Consider the following 22,842-nt stretch of genomic DNA (forward strand, 5'->3'; position numbering starts at 1 on the left):
TTATTCGTGGAGAGACGTTTTCAATGATTCCCAATCATTTGTGGAGCTTTGGGAATTGCCATCAATGTTTGCAACGTTCTTTCTGAACGTTGACGTGCAGAAAGAACTGTGAAGAATAATAACTCAAAACCTACTGATTGTATACACTTGCTGTTTTTTTTTTAATGATTGTAACAGTAAATAAATACCTACCGACTTTTCAGGAACAGTGTTCTTCCTTAATATCATCGTCTTCTGCCTGATGTTTTCACTTTTACACTTTAGCTTCTATCTCTGTCTATTTTTTTGGAGGTGGGGGTGCTCAACAATTTGGTGGAGAACAAACTGCATGATGCACAGCAATTATTTGAAAGCATTTTTTTCAAATTACTAATCAATGTGGCTTGGTTGGGTTGGTGGAAGAAAATGTTCCCCATCTCAGAACATTACATGACTTTAGTAGCTATGCCCAGCTGCTCCAACAGCTGTAATCCTATTATCTTGAAAATACAATTGTTACGATAGCAGATCCTGTCTTTGGATTCCTTTTTCATTGAACAATGTGTTTGGCGTGCCTTGGACATCACAATACTTTTCGAGTTATTGGAAATGTTTGGCTCAAACAAGTACATACAATCAATACAATCCTAAGCACAATGGCTCCTTAATGCACGGGCTGGCAAGGAAAACATTGTTTTTGAAAGGCTAAACGCCAACAAATATGGATTGAAGCCAAATGTGTTGTTAGATACAAACATTGTGAATATCAATTTGCAACTGTGCAGAAATAGCTGGTTTTAGAGGCCCTTCCTTCCCTTCACAATATGTCACGGCTAGATGAATTCAGCACCGTCCATCAGTGGACAGCGACAAATAGTAAACAGAGTGCCCTCATGATCAGTAAACACAACATAAAAACACATCAATATCAGACAAAATGTCAGCAATAAGTCAAGACCAAGCTAAGTGATCACAATATGCAACAACAACATTAATTCAGCACCCCCTGGCAGTGGACAGCGACACATTTACTGATCGGGAGGACGCGCCGTTTACTATTTGTCGCTGTCCACTGACAGAGGGTGCTGGATTAATGTGACCGTGGCGTATTTGTGAAGGGGGGGAAGGGCCTCCAAGACGTCAGGGCCTGAAGTGATATTCTGGCTTTATTGTTGCATATTATGGAGCTGGATGTCGTTGTTTTGTCTTTGAAATGCCTGCGATAAACACAGTTTTTAAGTTGTGTAGCATGAACATAAACTACTGCGTGCGTGCTTGCCAACTGAGATGTAAGGTAGTAGAAGCAGGTGGGCGGTTCTTGTGTCTCCGATGGAATAGAATCCTGCCAAGGGCCACTGAATAACGTATGTACGCACTTGACAAGTGAAACACAACATTTAATAACTTTTGAAGTAGATAATGGCAAACTTATTTGCCATATGCTTTTTTTTTCTTTTTTAACACCCAGCAGTTATGGAGCACTATAATTAATCATTTGGAGTTTTGTTTCTGGCCACCTCGTGAATGTATAATATTCACTCTCTTTTTTTGGTTTCCACCAGCTCCTGAGGAAAATATAATGGCTCTTTAGCTGCTAAATGCTCCACATAATCACCAGCTGGCCTCTAAAATAAACCCTCTGAGGCTAATTCGTAATTTCTGATATTGGGCAATTTAAAATAAACTGAATTTAATCGAATAAATGTGGATGTCTTTTGTCTGGTGCTGAAAACTGCAGCGGCTGTATTTCCTGGAACAGCGGAAACAATAACATCACCGAGTTTCAGTGGCTACACACTTAACCCTCCTGTTGCCTTAGGGTCAATTTGACCCCATTACATTTTTAATCCTCCTGTTACCTTTATATTTCCTGACATATTTTACCCTTGGGGTTAATTTGACCCCAGCAATTAAAACCTCCAGAAAATTATTAGAATTAATATTGTTTTCCAAGTTTAAGTGTGAGGTACTTTATGTTTGTTTGTTGACTACCTAAATAGCCCTTTAAATATATAAAAAAGTTGATATTTCTTATATGTTTGACACAGTGAAAAACAGCCTGGGGTCAAATTGACCCGAAAGAACACCGACATTAAACATTGAATGGGGTCAAATTGACCATAAGGTAACAGGAGGGTTCGTGAAGCGTCGTTCGGTTCCATAGAGGCCGGTGTGTGCCATGAGCTCAAGCCTCCAAGATGAGAAACTGCCACTGTTCCGAACCCTACCTGCCTGGTTCGTTGTGATGTTGACCAAGGCGTAAGGCGACGGCTCGTTGCTCAGGTGCGTCACCGCGTTCATGGCCAGGAGACGGAAGGAGTAGTTGGTGTGAGCCACCAGGTTGAGCACCGTCACCCAGGGCTCCGTCAACCCCGTCTGGTGGGGAACAAATCGAACCGCTGCCGTGCCCAAGCGCTCCACCAGCCCTCCGATCCCGGCGCTCATCCCTCCGCCTGCCTTCCCGCCACCGACGGTACCCGGGGGGGACGCACAGTCCTGGCAGGGCCTCCCTTCCCCTAAGCATTTCTGACACAACACGCTGTACTTCAGGTCGCTGCGCCCTCCGGTATCCAGAGGGCGCTCCCACTCTAAATTCACTGACGTCCCATTGACAGAGGAGATGACGTTGACCGGAGCTGTTGGAGGGCCTGGAGAAAAGAAAGAGGGAAGGATGAGTTCATTCAAATGCTAAAAAATACATACACTACCGTTCAAAAGTTTGGGTTCACCCACCCAGACAATTTCGTGTTTAAAATGAAAACGTACACTTTTATTTATCAAGTGATTTGCAAAATGAATAGAAAATATAGTCAAGACATTGACAAGGTTAGAAATAATGATTTTTATTTGAAATATCAATTTTGTTCTTCAAACGTCAAGCTCAAAGGAAAGCTAGTTTTATAGCTTCTCTAACCAGCATAACTGTTTTCAGCTGTGCTAACTTAAAAAGGATTTTCAAGGATTTTCTAACCCTCCGTCTTCTAAGGCGATAACACAATGTACCATAAGAACACTGGAGACAGGCCTCCACACACCTATGTAGATATTTCATTAAAAACCAGACATTTCCACCTAGAATAGTCATTTACCACCATTAACAATGTATAGAGTGTATTTCTGATTCATTTAATGTTATCTTCATTGGATAAAATAGTGCTTTACTTTGACAAATAAGGACATTTCTTCGTGACCCCAAACTTTTGAACGGTAGTGTACGTTTGATTTTTAAAGCATTCAGTAGTAGCTGCGAGTGTGTGCGTTTTGGTCTTTGCCCGTGTGAACAGGTGGTCTCGTGCTCTGTGTGTTTTGTGCTTACGGGAGCAAGAAGCCGCCGCCGGGTCGTCTGCTGCTCGGTAGTAGTTGGAGTCGCAGGGGCACGAGAGGGCGGCCCGGGTCTCCGAGTGGCTGTGTTGAGGACATTTACCGCACAGGCCGTTGCCCGCCACCGGCTTATAGAATCCCACCTCACAGGCTGCAGAGAGAGAGAGAGAAAGAGAAAGAGAGAGAGAACAAATAGAGTAAATAGAGAGCTCTGCAAGGAAGGGCTTCGCACTCCCATAATCACTGTGTGGCAAGAAAGGCGCCAATCACAGGGCCCTGTCACAGGAAGCTGTGCTGAGCAACTTTTTCACAACTGTGTCATCTATTCCAAAGTTATCATTTTAAGGACACCCCCCTCTCCCCCCTCCCCCCCCTCGCCCAATCTATGTATAATTACAGGCCTTGTAACCGTAGAGACCGCGGAGCAGGGGAGATGAAAGTCGTTTTTTTCGTTCTGCTCAGATTTGGGCTGAAAAGGCTTTGCACTGTTGATACTCCCGGTGAGACCCCCCCCCCCCCCTTTCCAGACCGTGTTTCGACCTTATTCAGCTCCTCTGATACATATTCACTTTTAACTCTGCACTGATTAATAATGGAGGGGCCGCTCTGATAAATATATTCTCTTTCCAGGCGGTTAATAGGCTTCTGCCTTGGTAAATGGGGCAGCGGTAAAAGCTCGCACAGGCTCAGAAAGCAGCAGCAGCAGACGCCGGCAGCGCTCACGTTGGCGCTTCCTAATTTATGCTCCCCCAGAATGCTGAGTGTTAGTTTGCAGTGTCTTCCGAACCTTTCTCTTGTTAAAGTTCACAGAGGGACATTGTAGGTGCTTAGACTTCAAAAGGTGCTTGAAAGAACCATGAAATTGGATAACCAACATGAGTGAAATTATAACAAAGCGACTCGTTAAAAATTTATTCTGGGCTTCTGACGGGAGACATTTTTGCATGGATCCGTTTTAATAGGAACAAAACCGTTCTCGATGCTTGATGAGAAAACACATGGACAAATTCACCATGGCTGAGCGGAGAAAACACACACACACACACACACACACACACACACACACACACACACACTGGATGTGTTATACAACCATGTGATTAGATTTCTGATGATATCATGCGTTATGGTGTTTAATTATATCGGCCGAGTTTTTCACAGCCATTTAATTTGAAGCTAATTGTTCATAACATTTTTGGCTTTATAATCTCGGTGCAAAGAAAGCAACGACTACGGCCATTTGGACATCCGTTACGCGTATTTCACCGATGTTAGGGCCCCCAGGCGAGCGCGGTTTTGATTTACTTTTCAATATTTTTCGAAATGGGAATGTTGGTATCGGCAATGGCAGAAGAAGTACTAAAAAATATGTCTGAATTAAAACTATCAATGCAGGACTTTCTCCCAAGAAAGAGAGGTATTGTCAACACAATGTACTTTAATTTACTCAATGTCTGTTCAGCGTGGAGCTTTCACTTTAAATATGATGCTGGATAATTAAATAGAAAATGTATTCTATCTTAATTATCTGAAACATAACCAGTGACATTTCTTTGTCAGGTACATTTATTTTCTTCTGAAATTGAAGTCACAGTTCTTAGTAGGTGAGTCGCATATGTGTTAAGTAATACGGGGGTCATTTGTAAATGAGTTAGAATTGTAACATCATTTAATCATTTTTATATCCTAATAGTTGGTTAAGTTTGTCCCTGGTGGGTTCTCATACAAAAAGTTATCTGCATGCTGTAACACCGAGCCTGCATGCTGCCCTCTCCGAGCTCTCTTTATGCAGAATGAAGATTTGACAGACATATATATTGAAATGGAAAAGAAAAGGGAGAAAAATAAAACAATGTGGATGAATAAAACCGACAATTGTTTGCCTCCAAAAATGTAAATAAACCCAGCAAACAAGACTTTCTTTTTTATGAGATGCTGTGGGTGGGGCGGGGGGGGGGGGGGGAATAGCCTTCTGTGCAAACTGAGGCAAGCCAAATTCATAATAGTGACCCTGAAATGTAATTTTTTCAATATTTCTTTTCTTTTACAGAAAGACAAGTGAGCGCTGGACCGCCATCACTATTCTTACGTGGACAGGGTCGCCATGGAAAAGCTCAATGTCTCAGCACGATCCTAATTAATTAAGACAGAAAAAAACATCCCAAGCGGCAGCTTTCTCTGTGCTTCACGCCTCTCCTGACTTCCTGTGGTCAAAGAGCCCTGCAGCAGCTTTTGTTTGTGACAAATAGGAGTCAAAACAAGCTGACAGATATAAAACCGCATTGATGGGCTGAGACCGTGTGTGAAGATTCTGTTCCCTCTTTCATCAGCTACTGCGTTCAACTGCTCTGCAAACGCCATTTTATACACAACAATATTCAGTATATATTGACATGACCCCATCATGGTTCAGGTTCCATGTAAATAATTATTTTACCCATTTAGAAATGTGTTTTTTTCTTCTTAAGTAAGCTCTTTATTTTATATGGGTCGATCCTTAAAGGCTGTTTACATATTCGGCTGTTGATGTTCAAAAACATTTAATTTTGACTTTTCATCTGAGATCACATGCTCTGTTGTTTCAGACGAATGATTATTTATTTTTTTATATTTCAATGAGAGAACAAAGTCCCTCCGTATCCTGATTATATGTTCATAACATCTGACGTAGTATAAAGACTGAGGACAACCGTTAGAAAGAGAGGATGGAGAACGCTTTTTCTGTTTCCCGTGTGAAACAACATTAACTTCCTTTTTTGTTGTTGTTATTTCACGTAAGACACATACAAAAAAAACGAAATCTTTGATTGAGCCTAACCAAGTACTTTTGTAAACTTAACCAAGCAAACCTAAAAGTTAAATGTATGTGTGTTTCCTGGAAATACAGAAGACACAAAAAGACACTGTCCTGCTTGCAGAACATTATTTACCAGTTTACAGTTTAATTCTGAGCTCAGGTAGAAAAACAAAAAAACTCTGGAGTTTATTCATAAACATCATGTTGACATGTTTACGAACCAAAAGGGACCTGCGGCGTTTGTAGTCACATTTGAGCTACGACACTTCAAATTCATTCTAAAAAAAGGTAGATTCAGAGGCCTGACAGCGCTAGATGTTTATCCTGGGACGTCAACAGCAAGTCGACATGCTGAATGCAAGTAGCCACGGTCTTAATGGAAAGCTCCCTCCATGCAATACAACCCCTGATGCACTGTTGACAGCGTTAGCTCTCGTGTCGGCACAATAAACAGAAAGAAATATAACGTGTTCCTTTTTCTGATATTTTTCTGACATCAACATTAACCCCATTGCTAGCCTCGTATCACGCAAATATATTATCTTTAATGTATCACATACAGTATTTATAGAAGCTTGTTTGCAGGTAAAGTCATATATGAATACACAGTGTGTGTGTGTGTAACTTTTTAAAAGCTGAATAACATGTATTTTGTGTAACCGTGGTTTCTTATTTTTCGACAATGTAGAAATTGTCAAAATATCAAACATGGAATTATTATGATGAGGCTAAAGTAAATTTCCCTTCCCCGCTTAATTATTCATCATCACTGTCTTCAAAACTTCATCGGGACTTTGACACGTTATCCGAAAGGTGGCGGAGAAAATGGAAAACCTTGTGTGGCAGCTGTCTCCAATTTGGCCTCGGCTGCTGGTGATTGGCAATCAGTCAGCAGCCGAGGCCGCCCTCATAAAAGCTCTCAGGTGAGAGTGGAGCAGGGGAGTGAGCAGAGGTTTTGCGGGCTGCTGTGTGTTGTGTGGTACAAATAAAATATGATACCGAACGGAACCTCGTCGTTGTGGTCTGGTAATCCTTGGTGCTTTTGGGGGAAACCCACGGGTGATGGCCCGAGAGCCGTCACACCTTGCAAAACAAATATGACCCCAAATCAGAGCTGCAGATTGATACCAGGGGTGCTCAGTACGTCGATCGCGATCTACCAATCGATCGCGATAGATCATTTTGACTTGGTCATTTTATAAGTAGCTCGCATGCTGAAAAAGTGTGAGCACCCCTGCTATAGACTGCATATAAGAAGTGGGCGTCGTCATCGACTCGTCAATCACTGGTTTTTACCGTCGCAATCTTGGATTACGGCCATCGTCATGACGTTTTTTTACGAGCGTTAAACGGAGGTTAGCATATTTAGAATACGGAGGAGTGACGTAGAGACGGCGTATATGTCTCTGGTAGCTGCTAGTCAGACTGCTGTCAATCACAGTAATCCCGCCTTAAAGCATACTCTGCTGTATAGTCTATTTGAAACTAAAGGGACCATCATTTACTCAAATGAACATCATGCTGTATTGAAGAAGACTTGACACTAGAGATTGAGACAATAAACTCATGTTTATGACTGCGGGACAGTGGTGAGCAGGATCGGCATTTCGATCCCCGTCTCCACTAGATCATGTCGATGAGTCCTTGGGCAAGACACTTAACCCCAAATTTGCTCCCGTCGTTGTGCCTATGGTGTTTGAATGTTAGTTACAGCCGATGTGCAGGTGGAACCGTCGCCCCTCCCATCAGTGTGTGAATGTGAAAACGCTTTGAGAGGTCGGAAGACGAGAAAAGCGCTTTACAAGTACAGGTTAATTTACAATGTTTACTGAGGGATGAATCAAGAGAGAATAGTCAATAGTTGCCCCCTGATGGTCAGTAGAGAGAATACAAGCTTTAAGACACTTCCGCATTGCAAATTTCCAATCCGTCCATCCATTATCCATACCGCTTATCCTCATTAGGGTTGCGGAGCGCTGGAGCCGTACCCATCTGACATTGGGCGAAGGCAGGGGACACCCTGTACAGGTCGCCAGTGCAAATTTCCAATATTAAGCATCTTTGAGAACTATGAAAAGTGCTATAGAAATTGTATGTATTATTAAGTACATTTTACTTCCTTTTTAAGTTTATGTGTTTGACAAAATATTGCAAGTAATTTGCAGTATTTGACAAATCTATACAAGGCAGATCTGCACAGGATTGGGGATTAAGATCACAGACAACCTCAGCAATTATGTCAAATTATTAGAGGTCCTGAGTTAATACTAATCCTGTGTGAATAGGCAGGCAGCAAAACGTCAACCACATAATGAAGATGTTAAAAAAAGGACCCAGACTGGTATTTGCAGAGAGAGACTAATTTAGGGGGAGTGAGAACATGTGATCAGGAGGTCGGGTCGACTGCAGGGTTAATGAGGGTGAAACTAATCAGTATTTGGGCAAGCTATCAAAAGTGCCGACAAAAAGACATGAAGGCAGGAATTGAAGTGATATAAAACAAGAGGAGAGGTGAGTAACAAAATAAAACCGGAAACAATGACAGGAGAACCAAAGAATAACGGCAGTTTCTATTTCTATTCCAAATTGTACTTCTAGATGTTTTCAGATTCTGGGAAACCCTGTTTTCTAATCCAGTGACGGCTGAACATGATTTGAATGAAATTGATTTCTACTTTTAAATTCGACAGTCTTTGTACAAAATCAATTAGGTTTTTTCTTTTGGCTTCCATAAATGATTATAAATGAGTGCAACAGAAAATCTCAGTGGTGCAGTGGGGGAGATATTTTCCTATTTTTCATTTCCACTTGAAGATTGTTTAATCCCAATGAGAACATTATTAATTGAAAACCTGCAATTGGGGAAAAAAATAATTTGATGCCGATTATTTTCACATGTCTGGATGGCATCTTAAAATGGCCCTTTTTATTATTCTTTTCTTTATAATGCCAGATGATTATTTAGTATTGTATCTGCAGCTCCTCGTGCTAAATCTTTTGGCATCTACTACTGCCAACCAATTGTGAAATAAGTGTAAATGTGAGCGACATTAAGTAGCAGGAATATTGAGCCTTTAATTGATTTGCGTGACCTTCCACTGGCGCGCTCTCCTGTCACTGTCTGGGCCCCAACTAACAGGAGACATAAACTATTTTATGTTGGCAATATTTACCCCGGACTGTTTTCTCTCTCCCACCCTCTTTATCCCGTTAATCCCTCCATCCCTGGATGCTTTTTTTCTTTTCCTTTTGTGAAGTCCTGGCGTTGAGACGCCGGTCACGATAAACATCGGAGCGGCTCGTTCATCAAGGGGAGAGGCAGACGGAGCGATTTGGAAGCCCCTGACAGATTCACCGGGAGTTCTACACACACATGCAACGGGTTATGATGATGCACACGCCGCGTGTGTGAAGCAGTAACCGCATGCACACAACATGAATTTATCAGCACGCAGGTGAATCCTCAAAGGCAAGGGGGGAAGGCGGTCTGTGTCGAGACCAGCGGTGATAACCTTTCACTTCACTTCTGATGCTCGCTCGGTGCTCTGGATGGAGGGAAATATTAAGATGTGATTTAAAATGCATCATCACCATCATCGTCAGTGGAAGATGAGTAAAGAGGCCGACCCCTGCAAGAAGCAAAGTGATCAATGGGAACAGGGCAGCTAATGGCTCCTGGGCGGTTACCTAACAAGTTAAACTGTCGACGAAGAACTGTCTTCATGTTACATATTTTATAATATGTCCTCAAAAGCAATGTCTGTAGCATTGAATGTCAATACAACGCATCATTATTGGAGACATTTAGAAAAATTAAAGGACAGATGATCAGGATCTATACTTTCATCCACGAGAGGGAAGCTGTCTTCTTGCTTTAAGGCACAAAACAGGAAGTGAGCGCTTTCCTTCCAGCACAAACTAAACCGAAGCTTTGAAAGTGCTCGGATTACCGCATTGGCTCTGTTAGGCCCTACAGTACAGTAACCTTGTCATGATCTTCTGGGAGGGAGTAGAAAGAGAGCTTGTAAACTCGCATTATCTCCATCCCGACCGGCAGGGGGCGACTCGTCCGGTGGCAAAAATAAGTCAGATTGTATAGATGTGAAAATGACTCGCTTGATTTATTCCCTTAGTAAACATTGCAAACACGAGTTCATGGTCTCAAGCTTTAGTTTCAAGTCTTCTTTAATACAGCATGATGTTCATTTAGTATATATATATTATTATTATTATATTCTTGTGTGTTTGGTTTATTGGTGCTGCTACTGTTTCGACAAATTTCCCCTTGGGGATTAATAAAGTATATATCTATCTATCATTAAGTTTTAGGTTTTGGCTTCAGCAGGGATATTGCTTTTTAAGTCTGGAAAATATGCATGTGGTGTGTTCTCAGCAATTGAGTGCTATTAATTAATTTTTAAACCACTTTTTTTGAGACCTTGAGTTGCTGTGTCTACAAAACCCCTGCATCTCTGTGTCACTAATATTAACACGGTAAGGTCCTTGGACCGTGACAAAACTTGTTTCCTAATATTAGAGATGGACTTCTCTGCATGAGTCTACCTCAGTCTCCCCTCCTCTTCTCAGCTCTTTATTTTTCCATCCCACTGTCCATCTTTTTACTCTTTTTACTGGCTATACTAGCCCATTGCACAGACTGTACTATTTATATCACTTTGCACACTGTAATATCTGTATACACCCTACTCCCTGTGAACATGTTCTCCCTATGTGTATTGTTTTTCTACTGTGATTCTACTGTGATTTGTGTATGTATGCTTGTGAGTTAAGTTAAGTGTATAAGCTACTGGATGACCTAAATTTCCCTCGGGATTAATAAAGTATCCATCTATCTATCTATTATGAATCATACTTTAGTGTAGGTGTTTGATTTTACTGTACGATAATGTTCATGAAACTGGTGAGCAGAGGACTTTTCAGACAAGTGATGTAGAAAAAGAGAAAGTCGCACCGGTTGAGGGAAAGTGTTTGCAGAATCTGTAAGTTGGTAAACGAGCGTGTTTTCCCGTGTGTGTTCACGTGTGCCGTTTGCATGTTGCCCCGGCGTGTCAGCACCTGTCAATGTCGTGCGCTCGCTACAGGAGAATTTGCATTACAATGAATCTTAATAGTGGCGTGCTGCGTTGTGTGCTGACCTTGATTTATTCCCTGTATAAGTGGGTAAATAAATACGTTGGAGAATAATATTTAAAAAAGAGGGCCAGGGGGTCACATCATAGTCCCAGGCATGCGGAGACTGAGGGGTGGTGGGGGCGGGTCTTCGGTGCAACCTGGGTTTGGCTGGTGGAAGCAGTGCTAGCTCTGAGCACACTCTGCTTCAAGACAATCTAGAAATCCCCAATGAAAAGGAAAACTGTGAATACATTTCTTCATTAAAATAAATCAAATAATAATGAAACTCTTTAATGGGGTTGTGGTTGTTGAAAAGTTCCCGTTCTTCGTGGATTCAAGGCAACACGCGGTGAGTAATTAAATAAAAATACACATTGTTCTATGTTACATTTCATATGTATGCATTTCCTCACCAGCTGCCATTAGCTTGTGTCAGCGATGATAAGCCCCACCCATGGGTCCGTCCCAATCTGTGACTGGACAGTGGACTTTTTTTCATGTTGGCGTTGACGATGCTGCTCTATTTTATAAACGAAAACAAACTGATGACCGGTTTTCTAAAGTTTATGAAAGGATTGTGGTCACAGTCAATAAAACAACGTTGGTGCAATGAGGTGCAGATGAGTCCAGGGGGGACATAAATCCTGAGGATAGTGGCTCTGTAATAATTATGCAAAACAGTGCATGTGATATTTTGTATTTTAATTTTGTCTGTGTGGAACCGGAAAAAAGAATAGGTGAGACCAGTGGCAAAGTACGAGATAATAGAATTATATCTTGAGACAGGACTCAAGATTAGACTTGAGAACCACAAACCTGCATGTCAAACACAACAGAGACACTATCTGAAGTTCTTTGTCTGTCCATGGTGGCTATTTCAGCTGCAGTATGTCACCAATTCTTCCTGGAAAAACAACTAAACTGGGATATTAGGACAGCAAGTGACACAAATGTTTTCTTTAAACATATCCGTCAACGAGAGCAGATTTAAAAGTTCTGTGTGCTTCGGGAACACATCAAGTCCCGATGTCCCAGACCTCGCAAAGAATCGAGCGCGCTCCGAAAGCCGGCAGCAAAGCGAGCCGACGCCTCCTATTCCGGTTCCCCGGGGAGTGCCGTGAAGCCACTAACGAGCCGCCTAAGCTGTCTGAGTGATGGATGAACGTGTCGGCAAGATCAACTGTGGAAGTGGGACACTCGCCATCCACATCGTCTCCAACGCTACATCGCAAAATCCAGATACTAACAGCTGGATTGCCTGCACTGCCTCAGCCCACTTTACACTCTCGACAAACGTGTGGCTTTTTAATTGTGGTGATCAATGACCGTGGGGGTAGAATGGATGGGACTTGTTAAGGATCCTATAAGGAGGATAAGCTGATAGATGATTGCAGTGACTTTCTATGTTGTCCTCTGAGCCCAACAAAAATAAGCTCAAAGCTCATTTTTTATGTTCTTTCTATATAAATAAACAAAACGTATCAGCAGAGAATATGACACATTTATTAAATGGTAAAGTGGGAACAAGACCAACCACTGAAATAAAAGCCACAGTAGGCTGCCTCACGGCAAAGAACAAACTGAAACTGAAAGAAAATCTACTGGGGAAAAATGGCAAATTTTAAACCGTTAGAATGAAAGAGCATTTGTTTGTTTCCACAGTCAACCTGGGTTTCCCCTGGCAATATAATCACAGCACATTTTAAAACCATCTGACCTTACTGAGAGATTCTGTTGCCTTCTCAGTATTTCTCTACATAAAGTCCAACTGCCTATAGTAAAATATATGTGTTAAAGTTAAGCCTAATTGTCAATAAAGGGGCACCGAGGTGTAAAGTTAAATAAATGTTGCTTACGTTTACAAGTCAATGACAGACAGCGTTTCTGATCAAGCATGTTGAAGAATAAGCACTGCAGCATTTGAAAGGATTAACAATGTTGAGGTTTGCAGGGACTTTTTAAACCGTTCATTGTGCTAATGTTACGGCTTACTAGCTACTATGCGAACAGGCACAATTCCATTAGCTGGTCACTTTCAATTCAGTTAAAAGTCTGAGACTATTTGTGTTGCGTCACTAATAGAATGGTGGCATTACCTACAGCTACACTCATCTCTTTTTGTTTTTACATTGACAATGGATTCATTAGTCTAACAGGCCACGTACCACACTCCTTCAAGGTGGCTGTTATTAAGAATAAGAATATACACTTTTATTAATCCCCAAGGGGAAATTAGTTCTCTGCATTTAACCCATCCTTAGTTATTAAGAAGAAGCCCACTCTGGATCCAGAGGTGTTGGCTAACTACAGACCGATCTCTAACCTCCCCTTCCTCTCCAAGATCCTTGAGAAAGTGGTCGCAAATCAGTTGTGCGACTTTCTACATCATAATAGTTTATTTGAGAAATTTCAATCAGGATTTAGAAAACACCACAGCACCGAGACGGCACTGGTGAAAATTACAAATGACCTAATGGCAGCAGATAAAGGACTCCTCTCTGTACTGGTCTTGTTAGACCTTAGTGCTGCATTCGACACCATTGACCATGACATCCTATTACAGAGACTGGAGCAGTCGATTGGCATTTCAGGCACGGCACTAATTTGGTTTAAATCCTATTTATCAGATCGATCTCAATTTGTATTTGTAAACGATGACGCCTCGATAACCACCAACGTTAATCACGGAGTTCCACAAGGTTCTGTGCTTGGACCAATTTTATTTACCTTATACATGCTTCCTTTGGGCAATATTATCAGGAAACACTCCATAAACTTTCATTGTTATGCAGATGATACTCAACTATATTTATCGATAAAACCAGAGGAGAGCAACCAACTCTGTAAAATTCAAGCATGTCTTAAAGACATAAAACATGGATGACCTGCAACTTCTTGATGTTAAACTCAGACAAAACCGAAGTAATTTTAATCGGCCCTGAGCACCTCAGAGATCAATTATCTGGTGATGTGGATTCTGTAGATGGCATTGCCCTGGCATCCAACACCACTGTAAAGAATCTTGGCGTTATCTTTGATCGGGACTTGTCCTTTAACTCCCACGTAAAGCAAATCTCAAGGACTGCATTCTTTCATCTACGTAATATTTCAAAAATCAGGCACATCTTGTCTCAAAAAGATGCAGAAAGATTGGTTCACGTTCGTTACTTCGAGACTGGATTACTGAAACTCCTTATTATCAGGCTGCTCTAATAAATCTCTTAGGTCCCTCCAGTTGATCCAGAATGCTGCAGCTCGTGTTCTCACTAAAACTAAGAAAAGAGATCACATCACTCCTGCACTAGCTGCTCTGCACTGGCTCCCAGTAAAATCAAGAATCACTTTTAAAATTCTTCTCTTAACCTACAAAGTCTTGATTGGTGATGCTCCATCATATCTTAAGGAGCTTGTAGTACCATATTGCCCCACTAGAGAGCTACGCTCACTAAATGCGGGACTACTTGTAGTTCCTAGAGTCTTAAAAAGTAGAATGGGAGCCAGAGCCTTTAGTTATCAAGCTCCTCTTTATGTAACCAGCTTCCAATTTCAGTCCGGGAGGCAGTCACAGTCACGTCGTATAAGAGTAGACTTAACACCTTCCTCTTAGACAGAGCTTATAGTTATGGCTGAATCAGGTTTGCCCTGGTCCAGCCCCTTGATATGCTGCTATAGGCTTATAGCTGCCGGGGACGTTTTAGGATGCACTGAGTACCTATCTCCTCTTTTTCTCTCCTTAAGGATGAATTTTCATCTCTCAATCACACGTTACTAACTCTGCTTTCTCCCCGGAGTCCTTTTGACTTCACGTCTCATGGGGTCATCGGACCCTATGAGACGACATAGATCCTATCTGCCTGATGGATCGTCTGGGTCGTGGAATTCCTGCTCATGACTACGCCACTGTCCTGTTGAGACTCCGCCCACTGTTGAGACTCCGCCTCCTCCTCCCCACCGCCATCTGCCTGATGGATCGTGGAGGTCTCCATCGTGGAATATGCCTACTATGAACTATTCATACACTGTCATATTCATTGAATGTATTTTAACTCTAAATCTGTCCTTCTGTACACATTACATCTATTGCATCTGTCCATCCTGGAGAGGGATCCTCCTCTGTTGCTCTCCTCCAGGTTTCTTCCCTTTTTTCCCCCCTGAAGGGTTATTTGGGAGTTTTTCCTGGTCCGATGTGAGGTTTTGGGGCAGGGATGTCTATGTGTACAGATTGTAAAGCACTCCGAGACAAATTTGTAATTTGTGAAATTGGGCTATACAAATAAACTGAATTGAATTGAATTGAAATTAGCACACCATGTGCATCCCGCAGCTCTATGAGACACGTTAGCACCTTTTAGCGAATCGCCTTGGTTTTACTGCCAGGAATGGTATCCTCTTATGTTTATTTTCACCTATTAGCAGCAAAACGCTGTTGTCGCAGAAAGCCAAGCTCACTCTATTTTCCCTGCCCAGCACCAAAGCCTGGGCAAAGCTAACGGCTAGCTAGCTACAATTATGTCAGGAGTTGTTTGAGAGCAAAACTAAACTAAATAGGGGAGTTAATGTGTGACTAATATTTATCAGGTGGACAGACGCACAACTCAAAGTAAAAGTAAATTGTATGTCTGCTCGAAGTCTATATAAGCCTGTGTTTGCTATCACGTTCGCTAAATCAACTAAGATGAAGTCAATGGCGTGTTTATCAGAATCAGAATTGTATTTATTGCCAAGTAGGTTTACACCTACCTGGAATTTGTTCTGGTGTATAGGTGCATACAGTGAACATAAAACATACAAACACAATAAGTACTACAATACAAAAAGCAGGGCAGGAGTGCAAAAGTGCATGTGCAATGTTCAGTGTGCAAAGTAGTGTGTGCATAACACAGGCTTGAGGTGTGGGGGCGGGATAAGTGACCACGTCATGTGGGGGTCCGGGCCTTGTTCATGAGGCCAACGGCAGCCGGGAAGAAGCTGGTTTTGTGGCGTGAGGTTTTGGTCCTGATGGACCGCAGCCTCCTGCCGGAGGGAAGGACCTCAAAGAGTTTGTGACCCGGGTGGGAGGGATCGGCCACAATCTTACCCGCCCGCCTCAGGGTCCTAGAGGCGAACAGGTCCTGTAGAGATGGCAGATTGCAGCCAATCACCTTCTCGGCAGAACGGATGACACGCTGCAGTCTGCCTTTGTCACTGGCAGTGGCAGCAGCGTACCAGATGGTGATGCAGGAGGAGAGGATGGACTCCATGATGCTGGTGTAGAAGTGCACCATCATTGTCTTTGGCAGGTTGAACTTCTTCAGCTGCCGCAGAAAGTACATCCTCTGTTGAGCTCTTTTGGTGAGGGAGCTGATGTTCAGCTCCCACTCGAGGTCCTGGGAGATGATGGTGCCCAGGAAGCGGAAGGACTCTGCAGTGTCGACTGGGGAGTCCCTCAGGGTGATGGGGGTGGGTGGGGCTGGGTTCCTTCTGAAGTCTACGACCATCTCCACTGTCTTCAGAGCATTTAGCTCCAGGTTGTTCTGCCCACACCAGGTCACCCGATGATCAATCTCCCACCTGTAAGCGGACTCGTCCCCCCCAGAGATGAGCCCAATGAGGGTGGTGTCGTCCGCGTATGTTTTGCACTGCCCCCAAGTGGCTTACAACTATCAATGAATGCAGTTTTAATGCATATGAGTGTAAAATGTGATGCTTTAAAATGAATATGTGTACAACGAAAAGAGAAAAAGTCCAACAAATATAATGTTCAACCATTTTGCTTATTTATGCTTTGAAAATTAATTAGTTCACATCTGTATGCTGTGTAGAAAAAACATGCAATTCGAGCTGGACTTTAACAGTTGTGGAATATACTTTTTTTATGCACAGTACATGTGAACGAGTTTTCTTTTCATTTGTGCGTAACTCGGAGGAATCTGTACCATGAATTCATTATAACTGATTTGTCTCTAGCTGTCAGTTTTCTGAAGAACGCTGACAGAGAGACAAAGACAAATAGCACGTATGGCGTCAGTATCTCCAGTCCATATGCATTCCTTGCCTCTCCTTTCCTCCATGTTGGCCTCCCTGCTGGGTTCAAATCAATTCCATCAATGAAGCCGTCACAAAGGAAACATTACTGCAGTGTTTTCCCTGTGAAAAACGCCTGGTAATTACAAATCAAACGAGACAAATACATCCCGGGTAATGAGCGTTAAACGGATGTTAATTATCCGATTGAACGGCTGTCACCATTAAACTGTGTCTGATGGAGGCAGCGGATGGGGTCTGGGGCGTGGGATGGCGGGGGGTCGAGGGGAAGGGTAGCTATAAAAAAAAAACCGGCGGGCACACTGAAAGGCGCATTAGCGGCGGATTGTGGAGATCAGAGTGAAGCGCGTGTGTCGGAAATGGAAGCGAGAGGGGAAAGGCGTGGGGAGAGGCAGCGGGGGTGGGGGAGGCTGAACTTTATCCTTTTTTTCGCCAACATTAGTGATTGCTGCGGTGCATCGGAGGGGAAATTAATCAACTGTTTTTTTCAGGATCTTTAGATTATATATACATTTGAAAAGGACAAAGTGTGCAGGGGGGCGGTTCCTCAGAGGCAGGAGTCCCGTTGTGCTAATATGGTCACAGCCGGGGTCTCCAGTCACAACATATCTGTCTCAGAAGGATGGGGAAAAAACAAGAAAAGAAAAGAAGAAGAAGAAACGGCACTTAACATTCACAACAAGGTGCAAGTCATCTCGGATTCATCAAGCAGCTCGCATAACGAGGTGGGAGTCCACATTCGGATTAGGGAAGGACAGACGGAACAACTTTGAAACTCCGATCCAGAAGAAAAGAGAAAAAAAAGAAGCTCAATCTGAGCTTTTCAACAACACCCTCAATGTTCTGATTAACCTGTGATATCTGTAATTGAGAAGGTTTTTCACTGCTCTGGGTCTTTTGTTTGTTTGTTGAGGTCAGAAGGAGGAATGACTTCTGCAACACCCGAAACTACTGTGGTGATTTTACTCAATCTTTTCATTTCTAACCCCCATGCCAGCTCAGAGACAAACTCTGTGTCCCGGAATAAGACGTCATCGCTGCGATGTGAATAATGCAGTAATAAACTCCATGTTTCGCTTTCCAATAGCTATTGACAGATTGCAGGAAGAAATGTTCAGAAGAGGAATTCATAGTTTGATAAAAAAAAGAAAGTGCTACAATTCCCTCAAAACCTAAACATGTGTGAATAGTATAGTACAGTGAAACAAAAAAAAAGTTTTTTTCAAGTGTCCTTCCAACATTGGATTAATGGATGACCAACTGTGCCAAGTGGAAACGAAAGAAAGAAATGCATTAACTGCAATGATGAGGGGAGGATACAGCAGCAACAAACCCCTATTATTCCAGTTGATGTTATTCTTTAAGGGCAAGTGGGGTCTATTAATGGCATATATTATTAGTGTATAATTACTCGTGTATGATCATCTGAAAGTAAGAATCTTTGACTTTTCGTTACCTAAGATCAAGCTTTTTGGCAAGTATTGTCAATGGAACCTGATAAATGTTCCTCACACAGCTCCAGTCGAAGAAACCTGTTAAAAACAAGTTGTTCCATTCATTAGGATGAACACACACAGTCCCACATACATCGCTCTGCTGCTGTAAATACTCCCCAGAGCACCAAATGTGCAAATGAATACACGTCTGAGAATACTGCCAAACGAATACGCCACTTGTTAAAGTGCACTCTTGTTAAAGTGATGTTAGAGATGAAGCGGTGGTTTAGACGGCACTCTGCTTTATGGTCTACGTGACTCTAAATGGACCATAATGTACTCAATCAACATCATGCTGTATTGAAGAAGACTTGAAACTAGATATTAAGACCATACACTCTCATGTTTACAATGTTTACTGAGGTAATAAATCAAGAGAGGTTACATAGACTTCTATACAATCAGACTTATTTATGTAACCAGAGGAGTCGCCCCTGCTGGCCAGTAGAGAGAATGCACGTCGTAGAACACGGTCGAGTCACACTGGTTGGCTCCGATAACCTGCGTCTATCGTTTCCAAGATGAAGCATTTAATTTGATACAACTGACATCTTACCACATTGCATTAGAGCCCACTCTAGTCAAATGACATCAAACAAACTTTCAGTATTTCTATAGTCTCAGTTTGATTTATCCAAGGAATCGTCTGACGTTGACGGAAGAGGGAATTTCAGTCCCCCTGCTGACGATGTCGCCACTTGTTCCCCCCTATTTTTAAATGCTAACATCATTGCAATTCATCACACACACACACACACACGCATATACATTCAAGCATCCATACAAACTGCTTTCCCTTCAGTGGAGGCCTGGAGGAGGGAGAAGTAAATGACAGCGCCCCGTGCACACATCACTTTAACTCGACAAGAAGTCGGGGCAGGAAATCATTTGAAGAAGTCCCGCAGTCCCCTCAGACGGAGGCTGCCAGCCTCCCAGTGATCCGCTATCATGTTGCCTGTCTCTTTACTGTCAGCGCTAATAGCTCCTAGACACCGGACTGGGACACGGGTGGCTACCGCGGGGCCAAGGGTGGCACATACTCAATCAAGAGTTTGCCCGGCGGCTCTCTCGGGCCGCCGCCCATGTGCATGTTTTTTTTTTTTTACTCCTAAATTAAGCATTCGTATGAGGCTGAACATAAGAGGATTTGTGTGTCTTTGCGCGGCTGGTGACGTGGGCGTGCATGTACGCGTGCGTGTCGGCAAAGTTGCTTTGTGTACCGACGTGTAGCCCGTTGCACCTGCTGTGGAGATAGGGCCTCGGCCAATCACAACAAAGATTGGGGGGAGGTTTGAGTGACACAACAGTGCTCTGTCTGCCTGAGATATGATTCATTCTCTTATCGCTCGCTCTCGCTCTCCCTTGCGCTCACACACACACACACACACACACACACACACACTCCCTTCACGGTCTCCTCTCCTCTGCACCTCTCTTTGCTTCCCTTCCTCCCTCTCCTTTCTTCTCACCTCCCTTCCGCCTTTCTTATTCTCACCTCCTTTCCGCCTCTCTTTTCCTCTCCCCTTTCCTCCTCTCCTCTCCTCTGCACACTGACCAATCAAAACCCCTCGGCCGTCCACCAATGAGGACCGTCCGGACACACAGAAAGACTAATTAGTCTTGGCACAGCAACAACAAAATGCCACCGCACACACTCTTAACAAACAGATGTACACCGCTTATACATTTAACGACACTCGCGCATTTAGACACACACACACACATTTCCGCATTAACACGCATGTTTTCCGACGCACAGCTTGAGGCCGTCGTACTTTTGGAACGTTCGGATCCCCGCATCCGATGATGAGATCAACGTCGCTCCGTGGATGATAACCGCTCGTGTGTGTGTGTTTGTGTCCGCGCAGAGTTAACTGCAGCAAAGTGGAATATCCTAATTAGGCTTATTGAGACGTTTCCATTACCAATTAGTCGGGCCCTGCAGCTGACTGCGCTGTGTCCCGCGTGATGCGTGAAAAGAAATAATCATTCCAGCTCATTTAAAGACTCGTGGGTGGTGTTTTTCTCCATGGTCTTGGCCGTCGCTTGTGTCGCTTATGATTACATTGTTTTGATTGCTGAGATCTGGGAACACGGCAGTCGAACGCAGCCAGACACGGAAAAAACTCCCTTTGGAGAAATGACTCGATTGGAGACTTCTTACTGACCGTGTTTACATGCATTCGAATAACTGGCTTAGTCGGACTGAAATCGAATTATCCGTTTCATGTAAACACCTTTGTTCGACTGTGCGGTCCAACTACGATCCGATTAACACCTCCGGATAACTCGATCCGATCCGGTTGATAATTCGACTATCGCGGCATGTAACGGTGAATTGGATTAGGAACTGGACTTTGCGTCTTTGCGCATGCTTGAGATCCCGCCGCCCTCCTCCCCCCTCCCTCCCATGTCGTGACCCGGAAGTCGAAAGAGACGATAAGTTGTCACTGCCGGGAGCCTGGCCGGCAGAAAACAAACAAACAACGCCAATAGCGCCATTTGCATTCGCTGTACTCCTATTAACATCATGCAAGAATAGCAGAGGGATGTAGCTTCGCCTTGCTCTCTGTTCGCCATCTTTCTCGAAATGTTGTTGTTGTTGTTGGTTGTTGTTGGTAGTGGTGAAGAGGTCAAGCGGAAATGGCTGTATCACCACGAGTTGTAATGAAAACAGCGCCGCCTATCGTATCGGATATGACATGCTTTCGGCCAATGATTCGAATTACTCACTGCCATGTATATTGGGATAACAGCAGATCCCCCAAAAGATAGCATAGTCCGACTAAAGCAAGATTCGAATTATACCATCATGTAAACGCTAAGTCAGCAGTTGAGTAGAACCTGACTTTTCTTTTCACCATTCTTCTATTTCTTTTTTTTTAGCTCGCTATTAGCAGGGAGATTTTAACTTTTTATGTTTTCCCAACAAAGCTCTGACTGGTCAAATGTCTCTCCAATCGAAGTAGCCGGCCGGGGCACAAATCCACACTTGAGCCCGGGATCTCATTCCCAGGACGTCAAACGGCAACGTTTTTGTCGCCGTCTGTGTCCTGACGGGTCAAACCAACACAGGACTTTCACCCAGTGTCGACTACGCATTTGAAGCTATTTAACAAATGTAGTTATGTGAAACTTAACCACACACCATGTCAGTTAACTTCCTAAACCTAAGTCACACGGAGGGGTGGGTTTACTCAGTCCCTTTAAAAAGTTAAAATTAGAAAAAATTTGACCTATAAAAGGTATTTAATAATTATTACATAATACATGCTAATCCTATTAATGGCTCCAGTTCCTGGCCTGTTGGTTTGTGAGTACTCAGTTTGCTTTTATATTATTTCCCCAAAATATTTAGTCTAAAAAAAAAAAAAGAAGAAGCATATTCAAAATGTCTGTCTATTAGACTGCGTGTGCTTTAATTCCCATCCAGATTGCTCTCCAGCGAGGTACAGCAATCCCAGATGTTCAGAGTTATAAACAACAACAAATATGGTGACCAAAAACAAAACTAGAAAAAAAACCATTTCCCTTCAGAGAAAATAAAACACCACCTCCCTGACAGTTAAAATGACGTAGCTACAAATGGTTGTGTGTGAGTGTGTTTGAATGTGTGTGTGTGTGTGTGCCAAGCAGCTTCCCGCCCGGAGGCCTCGTGAGCGTGGGTGTGTTTCTGGAGCCTCCGTGTCATTTGCCTCCAAACAGTAACAATGTTGTTGATCAGCAGTTGTTGACAAACTGCGAGGAGGACGGAACTAATTTGATCACATTCCCCCATCTCCCACCCCCGGGAGACCGCCTCAATCTGAGCTCCTTAAATACGTTCTCGATAGCAGGCCCCGCCACAAGTTGATTCTGACAGCAATTATGAATATCGTGTTCCTCTCAAGTGGCTCTGAGCTGGGGAATAATGAAGTTCTCACCATCATCTGTTCCCCCAAATCACTTAACTGCGTCTTCATTAGGAACTTTGCAGCCTTGAGGAAGTCGGAGTGGGTTTTCGGATGAAAGACGGCATCAGCACACGCCGGAGAATCACATTTATTAGCTTAATTTCCACCCTGAACTCCGTAACTGAGATTACTTGTGTTC

General features: G+C 43.1%; 1 protein-coding gene across 1 annotated transcript in view; it reads right to left on the reverse strand.

Annotated features, from left to right (window-relative positions):
• epha8 (eph receptor A8) overlaps positions 1-22,842 on the reverse strand; it is a 97,944-nt gene that overhangs the window by 21,067 nt on the left and 54,035 nt on the right. Inside the window, exons 7-8 of the mRNA XM_056436813.1 lie at positions 3,296-3,451; positions 2,208-2,627 (exon numbers count right to left, since the gene is read on the reverse strand). Of these exons, the coding sequence (XP_056292788.1) occupies positions 2,208-2,627; positions 3,296-3,451 (576 nt within the window). The remainder of the gene's footprint in view (positions 1-2,207; positions 2,628-3,295; positions 3,452-22,842) is intronic.

The sequence above is a fragment of the Pseudoliparis swirei genome, chromosome 18 (genome assembly GCF_029220125.1).
Source record: "Pseudoliparis swirei isolate HS2019 ecotype Mariana Trench chromosome 18, NWPU_hadal_v1, whole genome shotgun sequence".
Taxonomy (NCBI): Eukaryota; Metazoa; Chordata; class Actinopteri; order Perciformes; family Liparidae; genus Pseudoliparis; species Pseudoliparis swirei.